Here is a 23,370-nt window from a genome sequence, read left to right as displayed (position 1 = left end):
TCATGTTTTCTCTACAAAGTAACTTATTAAATAAATCAAATCAAATCAAAATCAAATAAAGATATTATAGATCTATATTAATAGAAAAATTGCACATACTCTAAATGCCTCTGTTGTCAAATTAAAAACTACCACCGGTCCGGAAACTACCGAACCGGATAAGAAGTTTAGCAGATTTTTGTTGTCATTGTAATTGTTTACAAAGATTCAATATGAAAAATAACCAGAGGAAACCGGTTCATTCCCAAGGTGTCCTAATATCAACCATAAACTCTCCAATTGTATAACCTTTTGCACACAAACGTACCTTAGCTTTTTTTTAATTTGGCAACAGAGGCATTTACGCGATTTCTGGTATTCAATTGTAAAATCTATTCATGCAGTCGAACAACAGAAGTAATTCATTTCTGTTGATCCTTCTACCAAAGTTATGAGTTTCGAATTTTCTCACAAAATTATTTATATTTTTCCATAAAACATATAACATTACAGAACAGTAATACTAATATACCTACATATGTATGTGTGATATTTAAATTGGTAGATGATGATAATGACGTCCAAACCTTGACTTTTACTTTGATACCATTATCGATCATGGCTGTTATTCTTAAGGAGCCAGCTGATCGGAGTATAATACATAAACAGTCAAATCAAATCAAATCAAAATATACTTTATTCAAGTAGGCTTTTACAAGCACTTTTGAATCGTCATTTAACAAACTATATTAAGTGAAGCTACCAACTGATCGGAATGAAGATTCTACCGAGAAGAACCAGTAAGAAACTCAGTAGTTACTCTTTTTCAACATATAAAAATACAGTCATGTTAGTTAAATACAATTATATATGTATGTAATATATCCTGCCTGGAAGTCAACAAGCATTAACTCCACGCTTTTTTATCATCTGTATAATCTTGTATCGAATAATATGCCTTCTTTACCGATGATTTTTTTACAAATTATTTGAATTTATGAAACGGCAAAGTTATCGAGTTTTAATATTGAAAAATATATACAATTAGTGGTATTATTCGTATTTTAAGAAATTGTTTATTCTCATTCTCACTTCTCTTATTTTATTTTCTTATTGATTTCTGTTTGTATCATGCAGCAAAATCCGGAACACTAGTTTGATTTAATAACTTTAAACTATATTAGCATTAGCAGCCTGTAAATTTTCCCACTGCTGGACTAAAGGCCTCCTCTCCCTTCGAGGAGGAGGTTTGGAGCATATTCCACCACGCTGCTCCAATGCGGGTTGGCAGAATACACATGTGGCAGAATTTCGTTGAAATTAGGCACCTGCAGGTTTCCTCACGATGTTTTCCTTCACCGCCGAGCACGAATTATAAACACAAATTAAGCACATGAAAATTCAGTAGTGCCTGCCTGGGTTTGAACCCGAAATCATCGGATGCACACGTTCTAACCACTGGGCCATCTCGGCTCTTATATATGTATTAGAAAATATATTTAACATATTAATGACTGAAATTAATACCGTTATATGTATCATATTTGTATTCATTATATTTAATAAAGCAAACAATAATATGATCAAAGCCTTAAATATTTTACATTTTATTTGGTGGTAGGGCTTTGTGCAAGCCCGTCTGGGTGAGTGCCACACACTCAGTATTTTTGTGTTCGGTTTAAAGGGTGAGAGAGCCTCTGTAACTACAGGTACATAATTTCTTAGTTACAAAATTTCGTTGGTCCCATTGTGATGTAAGACCATTTCTTAAAATTTCTAACAGCGTCAGTGTCTATGGGCGGTGGTGACCACTTACCATCAGATGGCCCATAAAAAAAAACATCTTGATCATTATTTCTAATCGCGGTTTAAAGGCAAGCGGCTTATTGGTTCAAAGTGGCTACGCGCTACGTAGAACCCCTAGCAGTGCTACGACCTACTATAATTAAACTTACTAATATATCTCTGACACTTTCTAAGTGTTCGTGTGTTTTAGATTTTATTCAAACTTGTTATTCGTGCTTATAAAGCAAACATATCAAGTTTTATCTTATGGAATAAATATATCCCGATTAAATTACAAATATGTACATATATAAAATAGTATTAAAAATATCATAATGATAAAATAATGGAGTGTTAAAATTACATCTTTTGTCGAGTTTTATATAGCGGCCAAAACTCGTTTTTACGCAAGCACTTTTTTTTTTTTTTTATTTAAAATACTTTAATGCACAACACATAAATACATAAGAGAAGCAAGAAATAATATATATAAATACGCTTAATATAATATTTAAAATAGTTATTTATTTAACAATACTCTCTTACTTTAGTTTAAAATGTTATATATTTGACTGTGTAATATACAGTAATACATAAGGAGACGGTGTTATTGTAATGATTAACTGAAAAATCTACTAAACCGACTTACATAAAACTTATACCAGGATATGCAGCGCGTTCCGGAGTAGGTTTCAGTATATAATATTATCATACATGTAGTGGCGCTTCTCAGTTTCACCCTCTTTAACTACTGAGTTTTTTGCCGGTTCTTCTCGGTAGAATCTATATTCGGAACCGGTGGTAGCTTCACTTAATATAGTTTGTTATATGACGATTCAAACGTGCTTGTAAAAGCCTACTTGAATAAATTATATTTTGATTTCATTTAAATTTAAACTATTAACGTTACGAGAATAATTTCATTACATTTTCTTGTAACAAATTTTCGGCTGCTTTTTATTTTTTACGTACGTAATACCCACTAAAATCAGCGGTACCATTCCGTCTTTTCAGAGAGGCATCACGGAATCGCTTGCGCATGCAACCGTGACGCCCAATGGATGGCCATCACTCGAAGCTAGAGGAGTTCCTAGGGTACAGAGAACCCCCTACACCCGGTGACGCTTACAGCGGGGCGATAAGGTACTCATAGCGCCGGCTTAGTACTACTCCCATAAATAAATAATAATATAAAAGAACCAACAAATTACTTAGCAAATAACTTACAGTTTTGTAGGGAATATAATCAATGCATTAATTAGTTATTTACAAATCAATGTTGTATGACAATCAAAGTCGATAAATACTAATTATTAGACATATATTAAATAAATAATATAATTATTACAATGTTTACAAATAAATAAAACTTATGTGTCTGACTGTATGTCTTTAAGTTAATATGTGTAGAAGTTACAAAAACCACAGCAGTTATTTTTTATTTATTTTTTTTTAACTTTCGGTCTATTTGTCCGGGATATTTAAGACGAGAAAAATTTACATATAGGCAGAAATCTAAAGGATTTTTTATATTATACATACGCGTACGGGCAAATGGGAGTAGAGTAAGGAGTAAGGAATGAGTACATAAGAGGAAGTTTGAAAGTGGCACCGGTAACCGAGAAGCTATCTGGAAACCGGCTGTCTTGGTATGGGCATGTTATGCGGAGGAATGAGGACCATGTTGTGAGAAAGGTTTTGAGTATGGATGTGGATGAATATAGAGGTGGGGGACGACCCAAGAAACGATGGATGGATTGTGTGAAAGACGATATGGTTAGAAAGAATGTTACTTGTGAGATGACGTCTGACAGAGAAGTATGGAAGAAGAAGACATGCTGCGCCGACCCCAAGTAAAATTGGGATAAGGGCAGGAGGATGATGATGCGTACGGCCAAATGGGAAAACTGAAGGAAAATAGTTTTTGTTACCATTGTAGTACCATGTTATGTCCCTTGCTTGTACAAAGCTTTACCATCAACGATATTACGTTCTAGTCTTTATTTCATCAAATCCGTTAAGCTTTCCAAATGTTATCACAACTTACGGCATTTTAAACGGCATTTAGCGGGAGTTTAATTAAACTCTGATTTCTCACTGCTTGACATTCGAAAGAAGACAATATAATTGTTTAACTAAAGTAGCAACATGTGGATATCCCACTGCTGGGCTAATGCGTCCTCTCCTTCCTGTCGATATTTTTGTCGTTTAACTAATCAGCCCCTAAACGACATCTGTACGTAAAGGTTTAAAAGTTTACGTACATTAATTCATGAATAATATAAAACGTAGATAAGACCGCGGGACAATGCTAAAATGTTATAATAATTAAATAGATATATAAGCACGTGTACATTTTATGATAATCGAAAACACCCTTGACCCATGTAACGAAAGGGTTAAATTGTATCGAAGTGACAAATGGTTGTCAAACGCCTCGTTAACACCAGTGTTAGGTTACTATTGATAATTTTGTCGCCAATATTGGGGTCTTCCTACCTGCCTAGGGTACTAGGGCACTATCGCTGGGTACGGGCATAGAGGTTATCCTCCGTATCCTGGCAATTCCTAACATGGCCTTCCTACCTGGTCAATTTATTTCGACCCAGAAAATCAAGGCCTCTTAGTCCTAGAGGTCCATTAGTCCATCAAGTGGTGTCTTACCCGAGGACGGTTGCGTTCTATTCATCCTCAAAATAGTCGTCGTCGTCTTTTCTTACGAATATTTAATATAAACTATATACACAAAGGAAAGAGTATCTCTATAAGATATTACTTCCAGCCCTATTGTATGAGTACGTCAATATACTGATATTAATAGTCGTAATAATAATTTATTATATACATTACAATCATAGATTAACTCAAAAGAAACTCAAACTCAAATTCCTTTATTCAAAATAGCATTACTTATTGATTGTCAAATTAAACGGGTTCGGAAAAGAAAATACTCCGACCTGAGAACCGGCGAAAGAAACTTAGCGTTTTTTTTTTGTCAATTTTATATTTACATAATATATTCAATATGAAAAGAAATTGCCAGAAGGCGATCGTTTCATTCTAAAGATAAACATATTATCCTTGCCTGCTTCCGTGTCATTAAAAAAGGGGGAAAGATTCTGCCTAATTATGAGAAATTAATTATTACCTTCAATAGTTTACACGTGACGGACAAAGAAAAATTAATAATTAATTAATTAATATAGCGTCAGATAATTAAATACTTTGATTGTAATATGTTAGTTTTGAGATTTGATTCTGGATGGCTACTAAGTCTAACTCTTTGACACGTTAGAAAAACATGGAATGTCAGCTGTCAAGAAGTATATGACAGATGTTGGCGCGGCCAATGAAATATTGTAAAAATCAATATACGGTAATCCAGCTATTGATTTGTTGTATTATTTCGTGAATATGTATGACGAAGATGGTGACCCCGAACTAAACAATCTTGCCAGCTCCCCGTCATATATACATAATACGACCGTGGTCTGACTTTATTCGGCAAAAGTCACGGTAATGATTTATTTATATGTTGTCATTAGAAAATCTTGCATGTGCGATTCAGAACTGGTAATAAGTAATTTTTATATTATTTATTTATATATCATAAACAGGACTTCGGTGTGTGACAGTTCGCGTTTTTTTTTTAAACTAATATAGCGTACATGGTCGAAGCCACTCATTTGTGCAAATATATTTAAAACTTTATTGACCAAGAAATGTTTACAAGTTTAAAAAATATATTAAGAATAAAATATTATCGTCATTAAACGAATGAAGTATTTATAGCTAAACTAGGTATTTCAGCAAGCAGCGCCAAATCCCTCCAATGATAAAATTGTCACAATGTTCAATATCATGGATTGCACATATTGGAAATGAAACGATCGCCTCCTATTTCTTTGTTATATTAAAAAAATACTACGAGATTTGTAAAAAAACATCGGTGTCTTTCGGCCGGATCTTGTCTGGTCAGGGTATATATATTTTCATTTCTGGTGGTGAACATTATTAAATTTAAGAATTAATAAGTACCTTAGTGTAATGCTTCTAATTTGAATAAAAAACCTTTGATTTTGAATATCCGGTAAATATTTACACGTAAAGATAAACAATCTCTATCAGTCTAAATTATTCCAAAACAACCAAACGTCATTCATAAGTTAAAATAAATCGACATTTCCTTATTTGTATCAAAACATAATATTTTGATTAAAAAACCAGTTTTTTTTTTTAAGAGCGTTAAGAAATTAGAAATAGTTCGAACTAAAGGTCAGAATTACGTGTACTGGGTCACTGGTTCAATGCAGAGTCGAGATGGATCGATTCCTCGTACGCTTGATGGAGGTTAATCCGTACGTCGTCTATTCCATCTTTAATTCTCGTTTTGTACGAAACTATATTCCATTTTTTTTTTTTTTTTTTTTAATATTAAGTCATCTGCAATATTGTCTATTTGATTTTTTATTTATACTGTACACGCTGTTTACAGTTGTTGGAAATATTACGATATTTTTTTAAATTGGATAATCTTAAAAATATATAAGTATATTTTTTTTTATTATACTTCAACTCATGCCAAAATATAATTGTACAGAAACATAATAAAAATGTATCTTTAAGTTTTGTGTTAATACAACTTGTTCAATGACATTAGATAGAAGCTAGTAATAAGGGTTTCGAGTAGGCGTCTCTTCCAGCCTCATCTTAGGCGGATCGATACCACGTGGGCAGAATCATTCTTTAAATCACAAGTCACAGAGTAAATAATTCATGAAAATATTTTCCAGAGTTTAATATTCTGTGTAGTTATCTTTATTCCTAATTATACATTAAATATATTTACGTAAAACGTTAATAATTTGCTCTTTATACTGATCATTTAAAAAATGTAAAAGGTACAATTGATTCTGCTGTCCGTAATTTTTAATGTTATTAAGTCTTTCACAATTTTATTTTAATGTTCCTAGATAATCTTTACGACATATATATTGAATAAGAATAGTATGACGTCACACGCATACTATATTACGCTAAGTTTTGCGTCATTCGACTTACCGTTAAACTTAAAGCTATGTAACCTTTTTCGAATATATTATTTTTATAAATTAAATTTATTAAAAAAAAAATATCTTACATGACTTATGTTCTCCAATTTAAGATTATAAAATATAAAAAAAAACCGTTAAGAACTTACTCTAAGAATATTTAAAAGGTACATTTAAGTTAACGTTTAATGTAGAGTTAATATTTTTGCCGAATTCCTTTTACCCAATGATATTTTTTTTTATCAAAGATTTTTTATTGACGTAGGTATGAAATACGTATGCCACTATATTATAAACTATCAATAAATAATTATTAACGTCTCAAATTACAGATAAAAAGTAATAAAATATTATGTAGCAATTTATTCATGTTTCACGGTCCTTACTAAAATACTTATCAATATATTTATAATGTTAAATTAAAAGTATTTGCTAATTTATAACGATAGAGACTTCTTTTCTAAGTTCTGAGAGAGATTTCTAAAGATAATTTTAATTAATTATAAAAATTTAAACATTTTAAATTGCGGTAAACTTTATTGTCGTATACTTATATCCCTCTGACCTTTAAGAAAAAAATATGTCAAAGGTAACAAAACTGATAAAATTTTACAATATTATAAATTACCTTATTATGATAATCAAGAGGCTATACATTTATTAATATATTTACTTACATTTTTATAGTATTTCCGTGAACGCTAGAAAATGATTTATTAAACACTCAACTGTTTCCCGCGTTTTTTCGTTTGGGGCGACTAAGCCCGCCAACACGGACCGCGAGACTGCCGTGCGCCAATTTAAAGCGAGATGGGAAAATGTATCTGCACAAGAGCAATAGAGATACACACACAATTTTATTGAACGAGAGTATCTAGGGGTGAAAAGGGGTTGATGTTGAAGCCCAAATTTTTTATCTGTGTTTTTAATTATTGAGCTTGGCATAAAAAATGTTTTCATTGCTATAAAATGTTAGTTTTAATATATTATAATTTATAACAAAATTTCATGTTTTGTTTCGTATCATGTTATCTTCTATTGATTTTCGATTTTCAAAATTGTTTAATGTTTGGTAAATTATATGCAAACTTTGTATAAAGTTTTAACTGTAATAATTAGTCACCTAGTCTACACAATAAATATTGTCTTTTACAGGTTAAACAGCTTTTCCGTAAAAATACTGTCATTTCTAGTTATAGATAAAAAGCAAAATGATCAAAAGCAACTGTACAAATTAGAAACTCATGGAATGGTGACAAGAATGCTAGCAGTATTACCCCGTTGTATCGGATTATATTTTTCTTTATGTTTTAACGACTTTGATATAAATTGTTGCTTCTCTATACACATATTTTTATAAAACTTTGTGAAAATTTTTTGTATTACTTTATTACTCAGTAATACTGAGTTCCTCGTAAAATTCAGTATTTTGGGTTGTAACTTGTACGTACGTACGTACAAAATAACCGTAGAAAGAGTCTAAATGAACTTATTTGTTACATTATAAACAAGTATATCTTTCTTTGTATGAATAATTAATGAGCTCATAGACAATAGCCAGTGCCTGATTTACTGGCAGTCTGAGTAAGCTTGAGCTTGGGGCGGCAAATTAGATAGGACGATTTTTTTTCTTAAATTGCTTTTGTAACATTTAGGGAACGAAACCAACTAATAGGTCAACCTATGAGAGGTAACTTCAATTAAAATCAATTATAAATATAATATAATTTAATATATCTAACTGCTAAGCATATAATAAGTTGTCTTGAGAATTAAACTATTTACAAGAGTAGGTCAATCTTAATAAATAATAGTGCGCCAACACTGTTTCATAGGTCTGTTAAAAAAAGATAATTAATTAAAAAAAAACCTGCACTGGTGTTGATTTTGAAGAATCGTTTGAGGTAAATCTTACATCCAGACTTAAGTGCCTATAAGTTCGGTTGGTCTACAATACAAATTAACTCCTAAAAAGGAGAAAAGGCCTAGGTCCAGGAATATTCGGAACTTTTACTCTTTACATTACTTAGTTATGTTAAATAAAAATAAATTGAATTAGGTTCATAAAGCGCAAATAATTAAATAGCCTTAAATAACTTATTTCTTATAAAAACATTTACAATGACACATAAACTTTACATTCATATAAAAAATATTTTTCCACCTGATACATAATTAATATAAATATATGTTTGTAATATATGTTTAAGAAATGCTTTTGTATCTGTCGGTAGAGGTGCTCAGACCAATCGTCTAAGTAGCATGCGAAAGCAAACCCGTGGCCCCGCTGAAGAGACGAACACTGAACAGAGAATACCACTGGTTTTTTAGTGGGTATTTCGGTATACTAGTCATCCTGGGCACCGACGAGCCCCAAATTAACCCCTACATCACATGGGGGAAACACTTAATCCGTTTTTCCCGCAAAAAAAAAAGGTGCTTAGGCATTAAAAATTCCGAGTATGAATAAAGCTCGCTTATGTAGTATCATTGTAATTACGCCATCGAGCCTGCTCATAGCTTTTCGTTGGACAGACAACAATCTAAAACTATTTTAATTGATATAAGTTATTTATATCAAGTATTTAAAAACATATAGATATGATATGACGATCTCCGTTTAAAATTTTGCCACATTGAGTTAAATAACATATTGATTTCAAATGCATTACATATAAATAAGTGTGTTAACAACTTAAATTTAAAATGAATAGTGTTTTATTATACGAACATAAGAGCCGTAATAATTATTTTCTTTATCGATAATATTTTAATATTATATGTATGTTTAACAACTGTAGTGATTATACCATAACGCAATTGTCAACATTATCAAACTTAACGTCAAACTCAAAACTGTTACTTGACGTTGGTACACATGTCACTTATGTTCTTTTAAAAGTAAATTTTAAATTATTTCACACAATGAACGACATAGGTAGACTTGTAGTTTTATATGGAAGTCAAACCTTTACCGCGCAAGAAGTTGCCGAACGAATATGGCGTACAACAAAGATATTAGGCTTCAAGGGCCCCGTACAGGCCATGGATGATTATCCAATATCTCGTTTAATTCATGAGGAATTCGCGCTATTTGTTTGTGCAACAACCGGTCAAGGAGACGAACCGGATAATATGAGAAAGTTCTGGAAGTTACTCCTCCGAAAAAATCTCCCTTCAAATTCTTTAATGAAACTTAAGTTCGGTGTTCTCGGTTTAGGTGACTCGTCATATTCTAAGTTTAATTTCGTGGGAAAAAAACTTCATAAACGACTGATACAGCTCGGTGCTAAACCTCTCTTGGATATAGGTAAGATATTACTGATTACAGAAAATGACTCTCACCATCACAAGGAGATATTTAACACAATAAATGGCATAGAGGCAGATTATATTCATAAAGGAGGTTTTATTGTATATTAATATGTCTTGTGATGAATTTATACTATATATTCTATAAGTATAAAAGTCAAACATAAAATTTCATTATTTAAGTGTTATGAACTGATATATTAAACTTTTTTAGTATTATAATAATGTTTTAAAAAATACTTTTTAAATCCATAAGTTACTTGTTTTAGCTTTATGTGACTACCAACATGACTTAGGTCATGATGCCGTCATGATTCCATGGCTTAAAGACTTTTTTGCAACAATGAGAGCTCATTTTCCAAATTTAAAAACCGACACCCTCAAAACCTCTTTCATACCAAGATGGAAAGTTTCTATATTGAAATTATCTGAGCAACCCGATGAAATCAGCCTTAATCAAGATATTTATTATGCGAAAGGTCATAAGGACCATTTCCATGATGCAACTTATTTTGAATTAGAAGAAAATAAAAGAACAACAGATGAAACACATTTTCAGGTAAGAAAAATCAATCAATTACAAAGGGCCATATATAAGAAAAAAAGATTATTTTTTAAAAATTATTCATTAAAAAAACAACTGATATTTGATTTATTCCTGTTAATTCTATAATTGTTTTGTTTTAGGATGTAAGACTAATTACTCTTAAAACTACAAAGGATAGAATTCATTATAATCCAGGTGATGTTTTTAATATAAGACCACGAAATTGTAAAGAGGATGTCGATGACCTCTTTGATATATTTCATACGCACAATATAGATATAAAACCGCATTATCACCTCTTAGTTGAAGAATATCACGACGGTAAGTGGTAGATAAGATAAAAATCTGTAAATCAGTTTTTTTAAATATCATCTCACCGAGATTTGTTATGTTAAATATGGGTGTTATGTTTTTACGAAAAATTTGTTAAAACAATAATATAAATGGAAAATTAATATAGAGCTGTGCATTGCATGTGCATTATTCTCGTGTCTCAACTATTACAAAAGTTTCTGCCAAATATTATATTTAAATTTAATATGATAACGCAAAATTTTATTTATTATTTTTAAATTAAAAAAATTCATATCATTTATCAAATAAAAATAACAATTATATTCTAATAAAAAACCTATTGTAATTTACAAACAAGCTGTCATTCTTTTAAAAGCTCATCACTAATAAAAGAAATATTAAAACATTATGAACACGTTTTATATAATTGTAAATTTTTCAACATATATATATTTATTTACATTAGAATTATTAACATTAAGACCATACACGTTCTACTAATGAAATTAATACTTGCGTACATAATTTTCAAAGCACTATCAAAACGCAATCTGTCAAAACACACGTGCCGCGGAAATTGACAATTGAAACGTCAGTGTCATTTACCAACAACGCTTCCAACCAAGTCCCATGTGATGAAATATATTATATATTAAAACTTACCTTAACAACTTAAAACCGATATGTTACGACGGCAGGCGCGTTTGCGCCGCGAATACTTATATAGGAAATCAGTGGAGGATAAACAAAAGAGTATTCAAGCGAAAAAGGATCAGTTGAAAAAAAGTTTGGAGGAAAACATTCCTATACATGGTGATTTACGTAAAGAAGCGCTCGCTTTGCAGAAAAGACTAGAATATGAGGATAAAGGTAAATTACAATTAAATAGTTTGATGATGAAAACACTGATCGTGATTGCTTGTGCAGAACCAACACCAACTAAATTTAAAGGGCTTCGTAAATATGTCTGAGTATGTTGTATATGAGTATAAGTCTGAGTAATTTAAAGGCTTTAATAAGAATTTTCATTGTGTTCTGCGTTTTTGGTGCGGTTGTGTACAGACTGTGCACAGTGCACGTAAATCTGTTCTTAAATAATAGAAGTAACTATCTTAAAACGCATTAATTTGAAGAAATATTTAACAAGAATAAATTACATTATTTTGAATAAATTATCGTATAAAGTATAGTATATTGTATTGTATAAAAAAAAAATTGTTGATCCATTCATCAGGTCCAGAAAGGGCAGCAGTAATTGGCGGTATCAGTGGTGGAGCAAACACACTCAACTCGCAAGATGATGAGTACAGATTTGCGGGTGTTGATGACCCTAAGATCATGATAACAACCTCCAGAGAGCCAAGTGCTAGGCTGAAGATGTTTGTGAAGGAACTCAGGTAGGTGGCCATAAATAATCAATACTAAACAATAGTACTTAAGGGGGTCATCAGGTGTTAGGTATAAAAAGTACCCTATGTCCTTCCCTGGACTCTCTTCTTATCAAATTTCATCAAATTCAGTTCATTGGCTGTGAAAGAACAACAGACAGACAGATAGTGGTCTTTCCATTTAAGAAGAAGGACCGGAGCTTCAAATTTGGGATGATGGATCAAATGGCAGATATTCATTTCTTTCACCACCATACAAAAGATGAATTAAAAACACAAAGTAGACATATAAATTCAGTAGTGTTTATCCATCCAGAATGGAAAATAGTAATTTAAAATATTGTCCTTTTGAGAATTCAAAAGGAGAATCTATGTGAGCACTCTCACCTAAATCCCTACAAATTATGATAGCTATGTTGGTCTAGGCCTAGGCTTTTATCCTTGATTCAAACCTTGGATTGGGCCACTATAGTAAGAATTTCAGTCATAGTCATAAGAGTCCAGTCCAGAGTGTGAAGTAGGGAAAGCAATTGGTCTTGCATTTGAACTCTTCAACTGCTCCAATGGCTAATTTTTTTTGTTTCAAATGTTATATTTATTACAATCAAGCGATTGTCATAACTACATACAGACTACATAAGTCAATAAAAAATGTAAGTAATAAAAATATAAATTTTTTCAGACTGATATTTCCAAACAGTCAACGTATGAACCGTGGTGGTTATGAAATGTCACAGCTGATTCATGCGTGTCGGGCGAACGATGTCACCGACTTCATCATTGTACACGAGACTAGAGGTGTGCCAGACAGTTTGGTGAGCTAATGGCTTTTATTCATTTATTAATTATATCAAAATAAGTATAAAAATTAATAACTTTGGCATATCTTTTTCTAGCAAATGTCAAATATTCATTGTGATCATATAAATCCAAAGAAATCAGTAACAGTTAGTTAACTGCTATATTGGCATAGTTTGTATAGTCATTTTATAGCAGTCCATTGATCAAATATTCTATATTTTTTATTAAAAATGTACACTGAATTATTCACATAATTTGTGTTTATAATTCATCTTATTCTCTGTAAAGGAAAACATAAAGAAAAACGTACATTTTTCATCAAAGCGAGGCACGTGTACACAAACCAACACACAGACTATTAAATTTACTTCATTGGAATAACGTCACATTTAAAATTTCAGTCGTTTATTTTCTTGCGTAATAAATAATAATAATTCTTCAATATATATTAATTTCAGGTAATCTGCCACTTGCCGTACGGTCCAACGGCGTCGTTCACTCTATCCGGCGTGGTAATGAGACACGACATACCAGACATCGGACCCATGAGCGAACAATACCCACACCTCATATTCCACAACTTCAAAACTGATCTAGGTGAGTAAATAAATAAGTCCATCAAGTCCTGAGTTCAGAATTGACACTCCAAATTTTTCCCTCTCATCTCATCTATTCACTGTCTCTTTCTCTTATATATGGTTATATATAATATTGTTTTAGATTATTTTTTGTTATTCTTTCAATTCACACAGAATTTTAATAACAATTTTGTACTTTGTTATTTAATTATTCTCAAACTTGTATATTAATTTTTTGAACACATCAAAGATAGTATTTCAGCTGGGTGTCCCAAGACAACTCTATTTTTTTTTTTCAAAACATACAATATATATATAAATATGTAAATATTAATATAAATACTAATACTTACCATTTTACCCACAGGTATAAGAACAATGAGTATTTTGAAATATCTGTTTCCCGTTCCGAAGGCCGAATCCAAGAGAGTGATCACATTTGCTAACAATGATGATTACATATGTTTCAGACAACATACATACAGAAAGGTATACTGATTTTTATTTATGTTATTTTAATATATGCCCTTTTAAAAGTAATGGCTAACATATCAAAAATAAATTTATAAACTTATTTTTTTTTTACCTGAGTAGCTAAGTGGTCACCACAGCTCATAGACATTTTTGCCATCAAATTTATCAAACTTTCTTTACATCGCTGATGTACCACCAGTCTCGGGAACTAAGAGGTTATGTCCCTTGTGCCTTTAGGTACACTGGCTAACTCACCTTTCAAGTCCGAACACAACAATACTAAGTATTGCGGTAGAATATACACATGTATCTGTTTAGGTGTGTGTGCACTGAGCATACATAGTTATATAATTTTCAATCGTTAGTCAAACTATTCCAAATTGCCATGTATGTCATGGCGATGGCGAGGCGTCGATAGAGATAAAAAGATATGCCACTATTGCTTAAACAAAGAAAAAAAATTTTCCCCTAACTTCAATAGCATAGATAATTTACGCAATATACGCAAGTATGTAGTGTTTTCTACCAACTAATATTATATTTTTTTATATTTTCAGGCCGGTAAAGATATAGAATTAACAGAAATAGGCCCGAGGTTCCAAATGAAGTTGTATGAAATCAAGCTCGGCACCCTGGAAGCCTTGGACGCAGCCAACACTGAATGGGCTCTCCGACCATACATGAACACAGCTGCTAAGAGAAGATTTTTGAGCAATGAGGATGGCTGGCAGGAAGAGGAATAAATGTTTTTTAAATTAATCTTTTGTTTTATTTATCAGAATCCTTTTGTAAATGGTCGTAATTAGTATATTTTGACTTGACTATATACTAAATATTTACCAAAATGTTTTCTTATTATGATATACTTAAATATAATGATATACTTAAATTAAATATAATGCAGATATTGACACCGAAAGAAATTCTAGTTATTCTTTTTATCATCAATGCACCACTGATGTCAGGTACATAAACATCAGAGATATATTTACACACAAACATACACGGGCAGCATTGCGCGTGCGCACTAACGATGACTGTGTTCACGTTAAAAACGTTCTTTGCGAGACTTGTGTTGAGAGTTTGCACTGCATTATACATTGCCAACATTATTATGACAGCTGTTATATTTTCAGACATGCCAGTTCCGGATTTCCTTAAAGAGCCTCTCACACTATACGAAATAGCAGAACAGTACTGGGATCTGAAGGCGTATCCAACACAATATGTCTTCTCTCTTCTTGCACTTATTTCCGAAGATAAATTAGAAAGAGACAAATGTCTTGAACTCAGCTCGGCTGAGGGTCAGGAAGACTGGTTGAATTATTGTAGAAGGCCCCGAAGGACTGTCCTTGAAGTTAGTTCTTACTATTGTTAGATTATTCGAGACAGTTCTCTTTATATAAGCACCTACTTAACTCCTCCATAAAGGGGTTCTGAGCTTTTAACATTAAAAATAGCATTATTTAAAGCCATTAAAAAGTTAATTTTAGATAATTTATTGTACAGGTTCTTCACGATTTTCACAAATCAGCCTCGAAGCTTACAATAGAAATAATATTCGAATTATTCTCGACTATAAAACCCAGGTCGTTTTCCATAGCGAGCAGTGGTCTCGCGTCTGAGGGCAGGAAGCTAGAACTACTTATTGTCGTGGTTAAATATTATAGCAAATTAAAAAAAGCGAGACTGGGTTTAGCTTCGAACTGGCTGAAAAGTCTCAATGTAGGAGATAAAGTTTATGGCTGGATTAAGAAGGGCACATTCAAGTTTCCAACGGATGTGGTAAGTTATGATCTACGTATTATACCACTCGCTTTGGGAAAATGTAACTATAGACAAGTTTTTTTCAAATCTATACATAAAAGACCAGGTATCACTGTTAAATGACTTTGAGAATGAACATTCATTGCTAAAGTTTTTTTTTTACATTGAGACGTTGGCAAATATGCTGCTAAGGCAGGATTTCTGTCTGTATTTTTCCAAAAAGTGGATCCTATTCTTTAAAGGACCAATGGTTTTTACGTTTTGAAGTTTAAAAATTATAAATAATATTACATTACATTACATTTTTAATTTTACTTGACTTGTATTTTGTCTTGTGAGTGTTGCCAGGTGATCCGTGGAAAAATCAAATATTTCTAATTTCAAACAGTAGTAATATTGTCTTTCTATGGTTTAACTGATTTAAATTTGATTAATTAGAATAATGTTAATTTTATTATATGTGGTCTGCGGTATTTTTTTGTATTCACACATAATATTAGTTCCATTTGGACTTTTAAATTCTAATTCCATAATTTACCTTCCAGAATGTTCCTCATATATTTATAGGGCCTGGCACTGGACTGGCCCCATTCAGGAGTTTGTTACAAGAGAAGATAATCCAAGGAACGGCTAATAAAGACACAATGCACCTTTTCTTTGGCTGCAGATACAAAGAAAAAGACTACCATTGTCGGGAAGAATTGGAAAAAATGGTCGAAGATAGGAAACTAACTTTGTATTGCGCCTTTTCAAGAGATCAGGAGAATAAGATGTAAGTAAAGTTAAAAAGTTAGCCTAAGTATATGTAATATTTGGGAAAAAAGGTAAAAATACATATTCTGGAATAATTTCTACCTTATATCAAAATGTTATATTGGTAAATAATTTACAGTTAAATCAGTAATATTCAAAGATCATGAGATCAACCAAACCATCTGATTTACTTGGTTAGTCTGATGATGAGGGAGTCCTATTCCTACAATAAGGACCGATTCGTCTAGACTAGATCAAGTAGATATTTCAACGTATGACAACTAAATAATCTATTAAAATGAATGACTTATTTAAACTTTTTTTTACAGTTACGTTCAACACAAAATAGCCGAAAATAGAAACTTGTTATGGCGACTTATAAATGAATTGGGAGCTTTTATTTTTATATCTGGCAACGCCAAGAATATGCCGGATAACGTCCGTGACGCGTTCATAGAGGATGTATTTAATAAGAGTGGCAACATTGAATTAGAGCAAGCTAAGGAAATGTTAAATAAAATGGAGCGAAATAACAGATTACAAGTGGAGACTTGGTGATATGTTGTGTGTTGAATGTGTTATTTGGAACGGGTTATTGTAACTTCTAATATTGTAATGAAAAGTTCGAAATATATAAATATATAGGTATAAGGAATTGACAAAATAAATCTTACAATACAAACAAGATTTCTTTTTTTATTTTTACTTTTAATTTTTTTCATTGTACGATTTTGATATAAAAATCTGTAAATTGTACACAGAATAAAACTTGAGATGAACCATAAATCTTTATTTTTTTAAAGTTAAACACCATGAGAAGATTCATTTATTTTAAATTCAGTCAATTTCACTTACATTTTTTTTATAAAAATAAATTGCTCTTAGAAAATATTATATTTTTATAGAAATTAGTTTGAAGTTAGTTAACTATTCAATAAAATTTAACATATTTGTCCAATGAAAATAGAACCAAAAGGTACCTGAACAAAATATCTCAATAATTGCTTCCTGTGTTGAGTGATTGAAGAATAGCGATAGATAACTCCGTCCAATTTATGTTTAATGTGGAGAATATAAAAAATAGTAATACTTGAAACATATTGATAACATGTATAGTCTATTCCAATGGAAGTACGAAAAAAGATAAACAAACTCTATATTTGCGTATTTCATGCGATTTGCTATTAACTCGGCTATATTGTGCACTACTAAAAGTTTATGATTAATTTATCTTTATTTATAATACAAAACTGTTACACTTTTACTTCTCTTAAATTCCGATAACAGTTTCGTCGACGTCCAAAACGCCATATTTTCGCAAATTCATAGTAAATATCAATTGATTAATCAAGCTCTCGACCAATGATATCACATCAATTTCCTATAAAATGTTGTTAAAGTTGGAATAGAGGATATGTATTTTCACCGTGATCCGCCATTTGTAAATTAGTAATTAAATTTAATTCCCTCTGACATTCCGTTCCGTTCTTATACATTTCTCTTGTTAAGTAGTTATGCGGGAAAAGAGCGACAATACTTGGACTAACAAGCCCTTGCAAGACGAAAAATTTCATTTCACTCAAGGTCAAGGCAATGTATTGAGTCTATCTTTCTTGGACTATTTGCATAAATCATTAAAAGTCATCTCAGACGATAAAGTTTAATTCACTTAAATCAATTCACAGTTATAATCACTAACACTAACTACTGCTCAGTCCCCACAACTTGACGTTGCCAGCGTCCCGTTTCCTCTCCGGGGGCTCCTTGTCTTCACAAGCGAATGCCACTAAGTATCTGGATGGATGCCAAGCTACTGTGAACGTGGCTGCTTGTACCGGTATTTCTGCTACTTTTTCTCCTGTAAAAGTAATTTATAATTTAGCTTAATCTTATGTTTCGTACAGTCTGATTTATTGGTGTTACGGTGATTCAATACTAGTGGCTATTTGTGATTTGCTAGTAACTCCTATTCGCTGCACTACAAACAGTTCTTGACTAATATATCTTTATTTATAATACAACACAATAAATAAAAAACTGGCATGAAAAATTAACATAGTCATAAAACTTGCATTGGCCCCTTCAAGCTTGTCTTGCGGGTACCTACTAGGCAAGTCTGTCTTAGATAATAATATTATAATATACAAAATACAGCAATATATACGAAAAATATTATGTGTTCCACATAAAGAACAAAATCAATAAATAAAATTTAAAAAATAAAATTGATAAGAGACTATATAGAATATATATTCAATGAGAATGGTGCTTGAATATACTCGTAGTTTAGTAGCTAGTGTAATGATGCCAAAAAAACCGCTCAACTACTTAATTTTAATTAAAAAGTTTCAATAACAGTTTTGTCGTTTATTAAGCCATTGTCGAAAATCTATAATGAATATTCAAAGATTATTCAAGCTCTCGACCAATGACATCAATTCAGTTCGTCCTCAAATGCTGTTTTGTTGGCTTTTGTGCTCTTGTGGTTAGTGTTAGGTTGTGGTTAGACTAAAGACTAAAGCTAATATGGCAACAAATTACAAAGAAGATATTTTTATAATTACGGCAATATAAATTTCCAATAGACAACATTCATAGACAATATATCCTAAAAATATTATAAAGGTCAAAATTAGTTTGAAACTTTCTTATCTATATATTATATACAAAAGTACTCACCTGTTTCAGTGTCACCAATATCAATAATGTGATCTTCACTCGCTGAAGCCAGGAGTCTTCCGTCAAAACTGAACGACAGGGTGCGCACCGGCCATTCCAGTCTAAGAAAAAGTCGATTATGTTAGGAACACAGATAATTAGGGCCGGCTTTACGAAAGAGCTACATGTGAACAGACCCTATTATAGAGGTTTCTAAAACAAAATCATCCCAATTCCGACGAGTAAACTTAAGTTTATATAGAAAAGGAAGATATATATCTATAGTAAGGAATATATAACAAAATAAATACGTCTATAGTTAAATACAAGAATTATAAATATTTATAAAGACTTAAAAGAATTTAATTTTGAAGATCTGTATCGTTTTCCTGTCTGTGCGCGAGTGTTCTTGTAACTATGAGTGTGTGTGTACATGTATTTATGTGTGAGAGTATATTTGTACAATAAGTCACCTGGAGAAGACCCTGAGACAGGCAAGCTCGTTAACATCCCACAGGGACACGAGCGCGTCAGCGGAGCCCGTGGCGAAGTACCGGCCCGTGGGGTCGTGCTCGATGCAGATACACGTGCCGGGGTGCGCCTTCAGCACCGTCTGCAGCTCCAGCCCCGGATAGCTGGCGAGAGAACCACAGCTCGTATTGCAGGATCTTCACGAGAGGCATTATTATTTACTATGAATAACACACGCACTCCTACTTACGTGAGAATGTGGACGCAGCCGAGTCCATTAGTCAAGAAAAAGAGATCTGATGTGCTGTTCCATGAGATTTCGTTCACTTCAAAATTGAACTGCTCTTCAACAACCTGAAACAGACCCACAAATTAATTTAATGCTCAGCTACACAATGCACAACACAAACAGTATATAAAAACATTAATGTTTTATGAATTTTGTTCTAATCAAACATTACATATATCGAAAGAACATGCATTATGCACCTGAACTCCCTCCTGATGAATTCCATCCTGGGGTTGCCAGAATACAGATTAAGTATATGATTTTATGTTATTTTATGATTAAAAAGCTTTCAAGAATCTTTTCCTTGCATAAAGAGCTACTGTGAGAAATTTTGTAGACTCACTGGTTTAGACTAATCATTGTTTTTCAGTCAATGAAAGGTACATATGTTGTATCTAGAACTAAACAGTAATATAAATTAAAAAAAAAAGTGAATATCTAACCACTTTGTAATTGCGAGCATCTATAAATGACACAAGGTCTTCCTTGTTCCCGACAGCAATCGTGGCTCCACTTGGCGACCATGCTATATTTATGTTTTCTCCCTTCGTTGAAATTGCTGCTGCGCATTTATGTGATCTGTAATTATATAGGATTAAAACTGACATTATTAAATATGACAATATACATTTTTTACTGCTTTTTTTTAGTGCAGGTTATAATGGATATTAGCTACAGAATACCAGGCACTTGCTTGCTCTGCATAAGATTAAATTTTAACTGTGACGTCTATTTTTATGATTTATCTTACCGAGTATCCCATATTCGCACTGACTTGTCTCCACTGGCCGTACTCAATAAATCAGGATGTGAGGCATGCCAGCACAGTTGATCAACTGAGCCAGTATGTCCTTTGAATATAAAATCTTGTGCCTGTAATTTTAAATAACATTCTTTAAAACAATGAATATGCAAAACACCAGTCTTGGATTTTGTGAATAAATCCATTTCACGCACACATGGATTTGTTTGTGACACACATATAAGATTACTTCTGTGGCATTTTTAATAATAAGATCAATGTTTGTACAGTATTTTCTGTATTCTCATTTTGTGTTTTTGAAAAATTTACTAACAATTTTGTTTTTTTAAATATGTGTATTAATAATGCTCTTCTCCTATGTTCATTTCGTATATAAAAGAATCATTATTTAAGAGTTTAAATGTCTTTGCTCACTATTTTAAGTACTTATTAGCACTATTTATTTATAAAATAACAATGAAAAATACCTAATAGGCAATATTAATGACAATTATTATTGAGAAATAAATAGATTATTTTTTGTTATTGTTCGATGGGTGGAATGTTAAGCATGGAACTCATTCTACAGTAATGTATTAAAATATTTTTAATTTAGTAATACACTTTAAACATTAAATCTCCCTCTCTAGTACCATTTTGCTGGACAATAAAGATCTAATTATTGTAAGCTAAATACTAAGGAAAATTGTTAATTATTAAAATAAGTATGGTATGGGATATAATTTCATATTTAAATACATAACCTCAAATAGTATGCATGTAAAAAGAATTGTTACTTTACTTACTAGTCTGTTTCTCTCCAAGTTAAAAATCGCGACACTTTTATCAAAAGAACCCGAAGCTAATCTTCTACCATCGCAAGACCAGCCAACAGAATGTACTTTGGAGCTGTGGGCTATATACTCCCGCACAACATTATGACTCGCGAAATAACTTCGTAATTCTGCTAAATCTTCTATAGGAGTCTGAGTTTGTTTAGATTCCTTCATTATAGTGTCTAAATTTATTTATAATCATTTACTTTTTAAATTAGTAAACAAATATGAAATACCGCTACTAAAATGTCAAATTACAAAATCTACTGTCAATTGTCAAACTTGAAGTTGTCAAAACTAATAAAGCTTGGGTATTGTATTATACAGGCGAATATTGATGGATCTATCAATAAAAAAAACCTTGACTTGTTACGAGTTAAGGTGGTGTATTATCAACGACACCACAGGACCACATCAGTAAGTTTTAGTTTACAAATTAATATATTTTTTGAAAAGTATCGTCGCTTTCAGATCTTGAATGTTTAACAATAGTTTTGGCTGTTAACAAGTAACAACAATCTTTCAAATTTTAGCTTAATAAACAGAGCAAAAACTGTCTAATCGCCGTAAAATTCATTAAAAAATTGATAAATAAGGAAACGCACAGTCTAATTAGAACATTTATTTCACAATATCTGTTTATTTTTTAATTCGACTGCACATATTCCCTCCTCCACACTTTAAGCTGAGTAAGAAAATACGCCATTGGTAAAAACCAGACGCAGTACATAAACAATATATGTAATACTTTCTCCTGTAAAAAAATGATTATTTTATTATAAAAACATAATAGCTTACTAAAGACAAAAAAAACTGATTAGTTAAAATACTAATTTCATGTTTAAAGACCTCAACTATTTTTAGAAGAAATATTTCGTACGAGACGTAAAATTAAGAAAACATTTCCAGATGTCCTTCCCTCTTACTTTTTAAAAGTTCTAAATCTTAGTAAGGCCATAAACTGGCTGTATGGTATATTTATATATTCGTTTTAGTTTACATAACAAACTACTCATTTTTTATATTTAATATTTTAGCGTTTGTGATAATTTCGCTTACCCCGTATGAACATGGAACCCTAGGAGGAGTGCATATAACTATACCAACTTGAGCAAAATTTCTTTTGGGCACGTGAAATGGTTGAACTGTTGTTCTACTTCTACGCAATATATTAATTAAGCTTTTTCCCAGCATATTTGAGTGAACAATGCTACCCTTGGGCGCTACAGCGACAATAATGCGAAACTGACATTCAACTTATTTAAAATAAGAATACTTTCATTTAAACAACTCTTATTTTTTTTTTTATTTGAGAGGTTTTAATATTTTTATAAAATATAAAATACTAAAGAGTTGGGTCCACGATCCAAATTGTGTCTAATCACAAACCTAACATATAAACAAGGGCGTTTAATAAATAAATAATTAGCAAAGCCCATTAGATTAGAGTATGTTCCCAGTTACGACATATTCTACCTTCAATCAGCGACATATACTATGGGTTACCGACATAAAAGGTGTTTTACTCAGTGTAACTACTGGCACAAGGGACATAACATCTTAGCTCATATGGTCCGTTTGCAAATTGGAAAAAGTTGTGAAGAGGGCACAAACATAGATACAAATACTCGGAGCACTTCTAAAA

At 31.7% G+C, this 23,370-nt stretch overlaps 4 protein-coding genes and 1 long non-coding RNA gene across 5 annotated transcripts in view; 2 read left to right on the top strand and 3 right to left on the bottom strand.

Annotated features, from left to right (window-relative positions):
* LOC125073242 (large neutral amino acids transporter small subunit 1) overlaps positions 1 to 7,639 on the bottom strand; it is a 42,764-nt gene extending 35,125 nt beyond the window's left edge. The window contains exon 1 of the mRNA XM_047684005.1: positions 7,493 to 7,639. Within this exon, the coding sequence (XP_047539961.1) occupies positions 7,493 to 7,494 (2 nt within the window). The 5' untranslated portion in view covers positions 7,495 to 7,639. The remainder of the gene's footprint in view (positions 1 to 7,492) is intronic.
* A 2,054-nt stretch (positions 7,640 to 9,693) lies between these two features.
* LOC125073176 (NADPH-dependent diflavin oxidoreductase 1) lies at positions 9,694 to 17,367 on the top strand. The gene is made up of 7 exons (XM_047683900.1): positions 9,694 to 10,125; positions 10,397 to 10,686; positions 10,815 to 10,995; positions 15,346 to 15,566; positions 15,719 to 15,994; positions 16,522 to 16,748; positions 17,059 to 17,367. Exons 1-7 carry the CDS (start codon positions 9,741 to 9,743, stop codon positions 17,285 to 17,287), a joined length of 1,809 nt encoding a protein of 602 aa, XP_047539856.1. The 5' UTR covers positions 9,694 to 9,740; the 3' UTR covers positions 17,288 to 17,367.
* LOC125073177 (U3 small nucleolar ribonucleoprotein protein IMP4) lies at positions 11,533 to 14,968 on the top strand. The gene is made up of 6 exons (XM_047683901.1): positions 11,533 to 11,838; positions 12,203 to 12,365; positions 13,039 to 13,171; positions 13,616 to 13,754; positions 14,103 to 14,224; positions 14,767 to 14,968. The coding sequence occupies exons 1-6, from the start codon at positions 11,652 to 11,654 to the stop codon at positions 14,950 to 14,952; spliced, it is 930 nt and encodes a 309-aa protein (XP_047539857.1). The 5' UTR covers positions 11,533 to 11,651; the 3' UTR covers positions 14,953 to 14,968.
* Positions 17,368 to 18,049: 682 nt separating the features above from the next.
* On the bottom strand, positions 18,050 to 21,972 carry LOC125073141 (THO complex subunit 3). Its single transcript, XM_047683847.1, has 7 exons — positions 21,696 to 21,972; positions 20,899 to 21,020; positions 20,591 to 20,726; positions 20,109 to 20,212; positions 19,861 to 20,022; positions 19,409 to 19,509; positions 18,050 to 18,587 (listed from the first exon to the last, which is right to left on the bottom strand). Exons 1-7 carry the CDS (start codon positions 21,897 to 21,899, stop codon positions 18,430 to 18,432), a joined length of 987 nt encoding a protein of 328 aa, XP_047539803.1. The 5' UTR covers positions 21,900 to 21,972; the 3' UTR covers positions 18,050 to 18,429.
* A 360-nt stretch (positions 21,973 to 22,332) lies between these two features.
* Positions 22,333 to 22,960, bottom strand: LOC125073142. Its single transcript, XR_007120027.1, has 2 exons — positions 22,785 to 22,960; positions 22,333 to 22,479 (listed from the first exon to the last, which is right to left on the bottom strand). It is a non-coding gene; the product is annotated as an uncharacterized LOC125073142 (long non-coding RNA).
* Between the last annotated feature and the right edge of the window lie 410 nt (positions 22,961 to 23,370).

The sequence above is a fragment of the Vanessa atalanta genome, chromosome 23 (assembly GCF_905147765.1).
Source record: "Vanessa atalanta chromosome 23, ilVanAtal1.2, whole genome shotgun sequence".
NCBI classification, from domain to species: domain Eukaryota; kingdom Metazoa; phylum Arthropoda; class Insecta; order Lepidoptera; family Nymphalidae; genus Vanessa; species Vanessa atalanta.
The sequence above is the reverse complement of the archived record's forward strand: the minus strand, read 5'-3'. Positions and strand labels throughout refer to the sequence as shown.